This window comes from Nematolebias whitei, chromosome 14, assembly GCF_014905685.2.
Source record: "Nematolebias whitei isolate Nwh7 chromosome 14, NemWhi1, whole genome shotgun sequence".
Classification (NCBI taxonomy): Eukaryota; Metazoa; Chordata; class Actinopteri; order Cyprinodontiformes; family Rivulidae; genus Nematolebias; species Nematolebias whitei.
This window is the reverse complement of record NC_056511.1, coordinates 12,954,140-12,965,983: the sequence shown is the minus strand read 5'-3', so window position 1 is coordinate 12,965,983 and position 11,844 is coordinate 12,954,140. Positions and strand designations below refer to the sequence as shown.

The following is an 11,844-nucleotide window of genomic DNA, read 5'->3' as shown; positions in this document are numbered from 1 at the left end:
CCCCCCCCCACACACACACACACACACACACACATGGAAGCACAGGAGCCGAGAGTGCTCAACAGACAGAGCCAGTGAGGTGGGGTGTGTGTGTGTGAGGTGTGTGTGTGTGTGTGTGTGGGGGGGGATGGAACTGCTTTCAGCACCATGGACAGATACATCAGCCTAGTTTTAGCCTATTTTGATTGTCTCCATACCACTGACCCCCGCAACCCCCCAAAAAGGAAGAAGCGGGTAAAGAAAATGGATGGATGGATGGATGGATGGATGGTTGAATGGATGGATGGATGGATGGATGGATGGATGGATGGATGGATGGATGGACTGTTTTCATTTTTGGTGTGGCTTCAATAAAATACATGGCATAAACTGATTTTCATTAAGTCATAAAAAAGTTTAGTCGTAAACTTGTTGTACTTGATTATACTGCGTGCGACTAATGTTGCATATTTCCATATTATGCATATGTTAACCTTTGTTTAGGTGGAAGTTTTAATCATTATTTGTGGTGAAGCAGAAAATCAGACAAAATTAAGTGTGAACAACTCTTCACTGGTTACAGATTTAGAAGATCAAAACTTGTGCATTTGGGCATTCCCCATCCCACCCCGTTCTGTTGGAGCAGCGGGTGCCTTGCTCATGGACAGTCTCTAACCAGCGAATAAAAAAAAGAAAAGAAAAGAAGACAGTCCCACCCACGTTTTCCTACTTTTCTCTCATCCAACAACCAGACTCGAAACACGCACAGTGGATATTTCAGAAAAAAAATAAAAAAAATAAAATCTATATCAAAAAAGGGGGAGACCCCCGTGTTCTCGTGAGAAACATGAAGTCTTGATTCTCCTTTAAATTTCCTCCGTGCCTGGATCTGCCACTTCCATCTTCAGCAGCGACGGCGCGCTGAGCTGCTGCTTCATGTTGTGGTCCGGAGTGCGCATGCGCCCGGTATTGGAATTACTGCGCTGGCAAGAATAACTTAGAGCTCGTCTGCCTTTCCCCCACCCCTCCCTCCAAAAAAAAAAAAAAAAAAAAAAAAAAAAAAAAAAAGAAAGATAGAACCGAAAGCTACACAACCGTTAAAGAATGTTTGCGTCAAGAATAAGAAGAATGAAGACTGCGTGCGTCTGTTTTTTCCCCTTCATAGTGGCCGTGGCGCGCGCTCAGAGGTAAGTGAAAGGGTCGGGGGATGCTTCACATATTTCTTTAAGTGCAACCGTGTTCCTGGCTGCATGCAGATACTTGACACCTTCTTTACATACTATCCTCCCTTGTCTTTTCTGCAGCGCCGGTGTCAATGACCCGAGCAATATGCCCCTGGTCAAAGAAACGGTGGACAGACTCTTGAAGGGTTATGATATCCGACTGAGACCAGATTTTGGAGGTAAATGAAGTCGTGTTTTCACCACCTCTATTCCAGTTGAAGCACCGCGTTTATGATCATATTCCAACTTGATTGTCCATATCGGAAAGTTTCAGCGATAATAATCTAATTGGAGTTGCTATCATTTGTAATAAATTCAATTTACAGTGTGGGTGAATGCCTGATCAGGAGCCGACATGATAGTGGAAGAGATTCTAAATAATTCACCTCATTTATTCAAGTGGAAATGATAATTGTTTAAACGTTGATGCCTGCAAAGTTATAACTAATGTGGGATGCAGTGACATATGTTGTTTGGTGTTCTTTTAAAGGAGGGTGTGATACTTTCACTGCAGGTCAGCGCGCATTTAATCCCTCCCGAAATGAGCATCGTGGATTCATTATCCGGCAGGAAAAATAATAATAAAAAAAAAAAAAAAAACGAGAAATAATCCCACCACGCACATATTATAAAAGGCTTTTCATAAAAACAATGCACGTCAGAGAGTCTCTGCAGCTGCACCTGACGCGCACGGTGTCAGTTTGTCACGGTTCTTCTGGTTCTGTCCCAGGTCCTCCCGTGAGAGTGGGAATGAACATAGACATATCCAGCATAGACATGGTGTCCGAGGTGAATATGGTAAGTAGGCCACTATTTATATGAAGTGATGGTTATTCCTCAGTAATGATCAATGTTATGAGTGCACCCCCCCCCCCCCCCCCCCAAAAAAAAAAAAAAAAAAAACAGCAGGGAATCCCCCGTTTATGCGGGACTGTCTATTGAAATGCAGCATCAAGACGGGATTGAGTTTGTGCATAAGGAGATTCTATCCCTTTATTTATTAATTTATTTATTAGATGATCAATTCACTTCTTGATGGGGGGGATCAAGTTTATTGCTTTTTCAATCTGTGACTCAAACAACCACCATATCAATAGGACAGGTGTCGTCAATCAGTACTATTGATCATCAAATGAATGTGATTAAATAAAAGGCTACATGTTAGTGTTTTTTAGTTTTACATGTCAACATTGTGTTATTAAGGATCCACCTCGTCTTCATTCGTGGTGTGGAGCATTTGTCAGATATGTTTCTGCACAGCAGTGAGAGTGGAGCATGAGGAGAGCTGTGGGCATGAGAAGTGAAGACTCATACAAGTGCACCTCTTAGTGATGGAACTCTAGTATTGCAACGAGTTTTAGACTAACCCAAGGCTGCATTTTGTCATAGTGGAAGGTCACTGTTGACACTTACCATCCAGCTGACAAGGTGAGACAAAATTGATATTTATGGTAATATGTCAAACCATTTAATAGGTCTATTGTCATCTTTTGGTTTGATTTTAACATTGGCCTTTCATGGTTGACCTTCACTGTGGGAGGGGATTTCCATTTGCAGTTTATGCATAATTTGTAAAGATGTGGGCTTTTAAAAGTGTTTTTATAGTACTAGTTTAATTTCTAATAATGGTTTTGCACAGGCATATTTTTGGGCAGGAGGTGGTGCTTTAATGTTCCTCTTTTTGTGGCGTCTGTTGAATTTTAAATCTGACATTGGTGAATATACTTTGACTTTTTTTTTTTGCATACATGCACATAAGGAATTACTTTAACCACAGACAGGTAAACACACAAATACACAGTACAACTTTAAAGAGCTCTTTGCAAAAGCCTTGGATATTTTACTAGCATGTTGTCCCCAAAGTAAGTGCTTGACTTATTGACTTTATTTTATTGTTCTGCATCGTTTAGGGTTGAAAGGTCTTTAGGTGTTCATTGTATGAATTACAGTGGTATTCTAGGAATCAGTTCATCCATAGACTAAGATTAATTATATTGTCTTTATACACAATAAAAAAAGAAGATGGGGGTGATTAAATATTGGTTCATGGAGCATAATACTTTAGTTACACATTTTGATATTTTGATTTGGACCATTATTTGAAAGAGTGTAACATAAAACATAAAAGGTACCCAAAGGATGTGATGATTGTAGGGGCTATTTTTCATCCTGTTACAAATAATAAACGTGGTAGATGTTATGTTCCACCTCTGGTTTCTGCTCTCACATTAAGATTTTAACAAATAACCACCCATATGTTTGCTGTATGTGCCGGTGCCTGCCTCAGAAATACATCAAGGTTTGTGTTTTTTTTTTTCTATTCATCCACACGTGGCCAAACAAAAAGTCCCACTCTTGGAAAGCCTGTGCAATGCAGCTTCTTTGATCATCCTGCTCTTTTGTGCGGTTTGGCCCTCTAAACACTCTCTAATGTGAAAGGCGAGTCATTACCACCTGACCCATTCGAGTCTCATGAAAAGAAAAGGCCACATGTGTCTGTGTAATGGTCTCAGCATCTTTGATCTGCTCTCTGTCCTAATATAAATGTAACCACTTTCCAGGATAGCAGCTGGTGCAGAAGCACTTTCCTTTCTTCCATTTCCTGTACCCCATCTGGCTCTCTATCTCCCACTTATTTTGGTGTATGTGCAGTACCACCCTGTGTTATGTCTTTAGAGTACAGATAGGCCACTGAGTTGAGGGAAATGGAGAGAAATCACAGAGGGAGGCATCCTACAGTATACATTTTTTTTGTCATTGTGATGGGATAGGAGATCACTATGTATTTAAAACATAAATGACTGCCTACTCACTCTGTTGGAGGCTTCACATCAGATACATGTAAACATATTTTAAGTGGATCTTCTTAAACCATCCATTTAATCGTATCATTACCAATAGGGAAGATGTCCATTTAAAAACAATATAGGCTTGTAACTCACTTAAAATGAGTCTCCAAAGTCTAAATTAAGCATACAAGCCTTAAAACAAGTTCTATTTCATACATTTTTAACAACTTCGCCACATTAATAATACGTTTATCTCCATAGAAATAATATATTTCAACCAGAATTGATCCAGAAGTTCTACAGTTAGTTGGCATAATCTGCGTTTACACTTTACCATACTGTTCTATGTAGATAGCTGTCAAATCTGAAATTGATGGCAGTGTAAAGATTTAGTGTAAAGACTGCTTTAAAGGATTTTTTTTAGACGTTGTTTTAAGGTGGCACCAGTCTACTTTGGTCTCACTCAAACTATCCGTTAGCTCATCAGTCCAGTCAAAACTCATCTTGCTTTTTTTCTAAAGTGAGGCCAATCAAAGAGCTATCTGCAACTGGTCCACACCCACCCAGAACCACACCAACCCAGGACCACACCCACCCAGAACAAGGACTTTTCCATCTACTACCCTCAGGCACATGATACAGGAGCGTCCCATTGTGCACGAAGACTCAAATACAGTTATTACCCACAATCTGTCAGATTACAGAACTATCTACAATAACATTGCACTAAGCCACATCTGTGACAGCTAATATGTTTATTGCTGCTGCACTATGTGGCTGTATCATGTATGTCACTACCATCATAATTCAAAAAAGCTCAACGTTAATCAATACCTGTGCAATAACCTGTCACACAACCTGTGTAGTATGTGCAATATATTATATATAATGTGCATTTAAGTTTATATTACTACCTGTGGAATAATTATTTATATTAAATCATCCAACTTGCACCGTTATATTCTACCATGTTGCCGTGTTGTTGTTTAGTATATTTCTTTTGGATCTTGTAAATATTATATTTCTTTTTCACTTTTGATACTTTATTTTGTACCCTTTATTGAATGCTTTAGTGTTTCGTGTTAGCTTTTTTTGTTTGTTTGTTTGTTTGTTGTTGTTTTTTTAGCAAGTCGAATCGGTTCTTCTCATCTGGAACATTTCATTGCATTGTTGACCTTGTGTTAACCTGCATATGACAAATAAACAACATAACATGGTCCAATGAGATTTATCCACTTACAAATATATGAAGCATCTCCTTAAGTAAGTTCTCTGTGATATTTTTACCATAAAAATATATAAAACGCACCCACGTGAGCTCATGAATTCTGAATGGCCAAACAGTAAAATTATGTTAATCTATTTTTTTTTTAAACTATGATAGCAAATTGACAAACCCCAGCTTTCATGCCTCATAAAAAAAACAAACAAAAACTGCTGATTGGTTGTTGCTTAACTGAGATACTTTGGTAGGTTTACAGTTACTTTACTGGTTTTTGCAGCATGTTAAGATGTCATTTAGGCCCAGATCCTGACATATAACAGCAAAGCTGTTTCTGGTGTTTCTTACACACCCGTGAAAGGTCAGTGCATCCTGGGTGATGCAGCCAACATCCCAGTTCTGCAAGGGAGAAAAGGGATAGGGTATGATTGTGTAAGACCTGGGGGTTATCATTTTCTCCTCTGAGTGTTTGACATGGAGGGAAGATTGAGATAAATATGAGATAGATGTTTGACATTACCAAGTTACCACAGGGAGAATCCGCCATGGTGCTAATGTTAGAGGGAAGGTTGTGCACTGACCCCTGCAGAGGGTTCATTCTGGATGACTCAGAGATGGACATGCAAAATGGGACACAAACAGTGAACATCTATGTCATGTTGGTTTTCTGATCTCAGAAGTCTGGCTTTGGAAACCTTTAGCTAAGCACCAGTGAAAAGAAGGGGGAAAAAGCAGCCATTATAAAAGCCTGGTGTGCCGATAGTAGATATCTTTCTCTTTTTCCCCTTCCACCAAATCCCTTTAGTGATTTTCTGCTACCTTTCTAGTCTCAATATTTGCTTTTGCTTGAGCCCTTGAACACTTGAATCATAAGCCATTGGTTTCTTCAAGGGTGAAATACTCGTCTGAGGATGAACAAAAGTTCTTATCCTCATCCAAAAAGAAGAATTGCTAATATTGATGTTCACAAAGGTCGAGGGGAGCTTATTGATTGTTGGAAAAAGGACTGAAAACTGAGTTACCCCCTTTCAGTAAGCTGTTTTTCCACATTTCTGTATGTCTAGTATGAATGATTCATCTTAGAACTAGAGCTAGACTGCCCTTCATATCGATGCAATGCGATATAATGTATTTTGGATTAAACTATTTATCACAATGAATTAGGTAAATAAATGCTACAATTTGAAACGGTCTCTCAGTGTCCAGATGATATTTAGTAGGACGTACATTTGTTATGAATTTTGTGCAGGACAAACAAGACAAAAACAAACAAAAAAAAACTGATTACTTTTAGGAATATATATTGTCTGTCATTTTACATGTTTACATATTTAATTTTGTTTTATAAATGCTTCATGTCTACTTTAATTTTGTGTTGTTGAAAATGTTCACATTTTTCTAATTATTCATTAAAAATCAGTGAATTTCCTCCAAAAAAAATGTGAAAAAATATTCAAGATCATCAAATTCAGTAGAATGGTAAATTGTATGGGGGTGGGAGTGGGGATTTATTTTTACCTGTGTATTTCAACCCTTTATTATCGGGCTTTGATGTGTAATGACCCTAAGGTGATGAAAATATTCTCAACCCACTTCCTCTGTATTTTTTTATATAATTCTCTCTTTTCAGTCATGTCTTTTTCACCTCACTTCCTACTTGCAAACTGAAAAGCCTGGGCCTACCTGCTACAGAACATAGTCAAAGAAAAAGAGAACATGAAAGCTACACAGAAGCGGTATACATTACAAAGCAGTGCAGAAAAAAAGCACCTGTGAGCGGAAGAAAGTCACAAAGGATGCTGAAATGGTGAAGGAGAAATAGATGAAAAGTGTGAACAGAGTGCCGAGATGACCTCTCAAACTTGCATTATTGATGCTAGAAGGTTTAGACACCCGTGCCTCCATAATCCCTGTGGAAATTTAGCAGTCCATTTGGATCACATTCATGAGCTCCTTGAATGAAATGAAGAAAAATGCAATAAAAACTTGTAAACAATAGGGAAGGACACTGACAATGCATTTAATTTGTTTGCTTGTTGGCCAATTAGCATACTTCAAGAAAAGATGGAGAAGATTATGGTGTGACTATGATCAGGCTTATGAGCAGAAGAATAAACAGTTTTTAAACACTCTTTGCAATCAGAAGATAAGTAGAGTAGTCTCAAGATGATCACGGGCGCTACGTTCCACAGACCCCCACAATAGGTGAAAAAACGCAAAGTAGGAACACTATTTATTTTAGTATTAATATATACATAAAGGCTTTATAAACTCTTCCCACACTCTTGCAATGTTCTAAACTCTTAAACCAATGTAATTTTAACAACATACGTATATGTACTGTATTTTTTCGCCTTATAAGTCACAGTTTTTTTTTTTTTTTTTTTCATAATTGCGACTTATAGCCAAAGCAAAATATTTATGGATTTTTTTTTCCATATTTATAAACCAAATTTTGGCTGGGCTATGACCGTTTTCATTCATTCTGACTGAAAATATTGAACACTACCATTTTCAGCTGATAGGTGGCACTCGAGTAGTATGGCATGCCGTATCATGTAATAGGTAAAAGTGGCTATTAATGACACGATCGTCTTGCCGTAACCTGCCTCTGTCGTCTGCCTGGAGCAACCGTCCAATCAGCTTCATTTTGATGCACTGGTCTGGCGAAATGTAGCTAATTTGACCACTGAAGTGCATTTATTAAGTAAAATTTCATTTGAGACACACCTTTACTATAAAGTCGAGCAAACAAACAATTGTTTTTAGGTGTTTATCTTGTTAAATTTCAAAGAAATGCATAGCGAGTCACCCTCTGCACATTCATGTTTCCGCGTAGCAGCTTTTGAAAGTGCAGTTGATTTGACCATCAACATGCATTTATTAAGGAAAAGTTAGACTGAGACACACCTTTACTATAATTTAGAGCAAACAAATAATTGCTTTTAGGTGCCTATCTTGTTAAATTCTTGTTAAAGTCCTCCCGTGCACGCCCCCGCGGCCACTATATGGCAGCCAATCGACTTTTGGCACAACACCGGCCCACATCTCTGGGTTTGTCTCACATTTGCAGGTTGTCAGCAGTGAGGCGTAAAAAACGCGATGCGTCAGCGGTGATGCATAATAGATGTGATGTATACTGCGAAACGACGTATGGCGAAACGACGTATGGCGAAATGACGTATGGCGGAGCAACGTATTTATGGATGTTTCCACTTTATTAGACATATTTGGACTGATGCAACTTATAGGGTGGTGCAACGTTTACGGCGGAAAATACAGTACTGTACTGTATTGCTAATTTTTACTCATCTCTGCAGAACAGCAACTCGGTTCCAGTTGAGCTCAATTCTGATTCGGCAGTCCCACCCTGCAGCGACAAAGCCCACCACCCACTAAACCAGGTTGATGTGCATGTGGACCCTTGAGCTTCATGAAGCTTCAGGATTATTTGCAACTTTCCTGTTAGTTCTGTGAGTTTAATGGGTAGCGTCGATTTGCACAGCAAAACTTTCTCTCCATTTAGTCAGAAAGCAACGGCTGGAAACCCTGTTGGTTTCTGGGTGGAGTTCTTTTGACTGACCTTACAGCGTAGGCTTATTGAAAGAAAACTACAAAATAGTGGTGCATGTTCGAAGAATTATAGTTTTGGGTTAACTTTTTATCTCGTACCATCAAAATCACATGAGTAATATTAAAGTTGACAATCGCTGAAAAAAACACGAAAGAGTGAGTCTGCAAGTCAAACCTCAAGTAGCGAGGGACTACTGTATATATTTTGTAAATTCAAAAATAAAGTTAAGACAAATATAGCAATACAGCAAAAAATAATAAATTAAAATAAAATAAAATAAAATAAATGTGGTAGAGGCTCACAATACGTTATTGTTTGCACTTAATGGAGATGATTTTGCACATGAGGACTGGGGAAACAAGGATGAGTATTAAAGGGTGAAACGCAGGAGATGCTGTTAGGAAGCAGGAATGGTGTGACACATTTGGTAGATTTGATGTATTTAGAAAACACAGTAATGATGATACAGATCTAAATCACAATATAAGAGAAGTAGACAGAGTAGATGTCAGCATGATAAGATTATTATGCATTTTGTTGCAAAGTCTCCTAAACTGTGTCAACAATGATGTCTAGGTAAATGGCAGCTGAAAATCCATTATTGCTGTTCTCACTGCAGGCATCTTTCAAATCAGATACAACAAACCGTGTGTAACACATTTACCCCAGCTTCTCGAACTTGGCTATTTATTTAAAATAACTAGATAAATAAAATGAATAAATTTCAGTTTTATCCAAGTTCAGCATGTTTTGCTGCTTGCACAATATTTTAATCTTTCCGAGCAGTACTTTTTTTTATACCTTGCTTCAAGAGTTTTATTTTACCTATTTATTTTTCTGCACTGATAGTTTTCTCTACAGTTGTGCCAGCAACAGATTTATTTATTTTTTCCTTTTTTACTTTTAAATACAACTGTATCTGCATGTGTCTTGTTGTTTGGCATCAGGTAAAGTCTAGAAATGAACGATGTCTACAAAGGACATCTTATTGCCTATTGCCTATCATTTGTGGTTAATTTCATCTGCTGTAATTGTTTTTTATATGTTCTGTGTTCTCAAATGTTATCAAGTCTAAATGGTCAGCTAGGATGATAAATACACAAGCAATACTGATTTCCATTCATGCAATTATTTCTAAAATATAATCCTGCAAATCTAAATTAGTACGTTATGCTTTAATTTAACACTTTGAATCTTTCACTGTTTACTGAAATGAAGAAATGACATATGGAAAGCCAAAATCACAGAAAAAAAAACAACCCACTTTGGATAAGAAGCTAATTAAAAAGTAATCTGTTTAGTTGGTGCAATTTAACCGTTTGATTTTGTAAAATAAAGCATTTTTTGGGTTCCCTTTTACAAATCATTTTCTCTAAAACCTTTAAAATGGATTCCATTAAGCCATTCTAAGAGCCTCGATAACCAACACAGATATTCGTTTCTGGAGGTGGCTAAGTTCTATTTTATTTGTAATTTTTTTTATTTTTGTTTCTTTTGCCTGAGAACACAATTTATTCATAATTTAAGCAAATCCTGCAGCGACAGTGAAGAATTTACAGCATGTCCATCGTTTTGACCTAATTCTTTATTCACATTCTAATATTTCAGTTATTTCTAACTGGCTAGTTAACACACCCATGAATGTTAGATATAGATTTTTGTTTTTCCTTGATGAGCAGAGCATTAGAAACTAAAACCATCACCACAACTGTCTCTTGTCTTTACGGCCAGTATCCCTGTTTCTGTGCTGTGTGAGCTGGTGTCTATGGTTTGTCTACTTTGTTCTGCTCTGTTCATGCGCAGTGATGACAGAGATAGGGCTCTGCTGCAGGGGGGGATTAGACTGAGTTACAAATCAAACTGGGTTAATTGGTTAGCAGTTATCTCACAGCTCACTGACCACACTATTCAATTTGTTTGAGTACTATTGACATACACCTAATGCTTGAATAAATAAGTTGTTTTATTCATTTATTTCTCAAAACTTCCTACGTTTTTTTGGATTGACTTCATTTTATATACATAATTAAACAATAAGTTACTGTCTGAAAACAAATCCTACGTTGTATTTTAAATACTTTTTTTTCTTAATGACTACTAAATAGATGTCATTTTGCATGGCATATTTGCATGCACATTTCTACAAACTTTGCACATGTTATCCCCAAAATAAAATAAACCCAACCTTTTTTTTTTTGCAGCCACTCAGAAGGTGAGTTCTGGTGGGGTATGGAATTCAATTGCTGAACAATACCTTGACATAAGGAAGTTAAAGAATTAGAGTCCAAACCACAAATTGATTGATTAAAGACCAATACATTGGTATTTAACAGCTAAAGTGCACAGAAACTGAAGTGTTCTGTACTCAACATGATTATTGTCCGGTGTTATGTTTCATGCTTGCATGCATAATTAACCAAGAAGAAAACGTGCACTCAAATCTGAGATGAGTGCAGGCTCAAAAACGTCTGTTTGACTAATGTAACTTAAATGTTAATTAGATCCCTGAGTTTTGTGATGCTGCTTTTTAAATAGCTTTAGTCATAGATTTGAGGGTATTTATTGGCAACAAAGATTTATTTTTTATATATTTTTTTTTTATCCAAGCCTTTACATAATATGAATGTTAGTGTCTTTGACCTTCCAGTGCACTTTATTTACCTATTCATACCAGAAAAAAAACCCCACATCTCTGTATGTTTTAGTTTGTTCAGAAACATGAGCAATGTTAGTGATCTGCAGATAAATGTTAATAAAAATGATATGATTCCTATCAAATCCCACAGGTAAACACCAGTTTTCAGCTAGAGACCACCATGAAGCCAAATTGCCATAGAACACACTTATTAGTTTAAAGTTATCTTTGCTCCATCCATCCATCCATCCATCCATCCATCCATCCATCCATCCATCCATCCATCCATCCATCCATCCATCCATACATACATACATACATACATACATACATACATACATACATACATACATACATACATACATACATACATACATACATACATACATACATACATACATACATACATACATACATACATA

The 11,844-nt window shown here is 37.3% G+C and overlaps 1 protein-coding gene across 1 annotated transcript in view; it reads left to right on the top strand.

The window, feature by feature from the left end:
- Nucleotides 1-877: 877 nt before the first annotated feature.
- Nucleotides 878-11,844, top strand: part of LOC119420480 (gamma-aminobutyric acid receptor subunit beta-2) — a gene marked incomplete at its 3' end in the record, with an annotated part of 52,945 nt that continues 41,978 nt past the window's right edge. Inside the window, 3 exon segments of the mRNA XM_037687878.1 lie at nucleotides 878-1,166; nucleotides 1,284-1,381; nucleotides 1,933-2,000. Of these exon segments, the coding sequence (XP_037543806.1) occupies nucleotides 1,084-1,166; nucleotides 1,284-1,381; nucleotides 1,933-2,000 (249 nt within the window).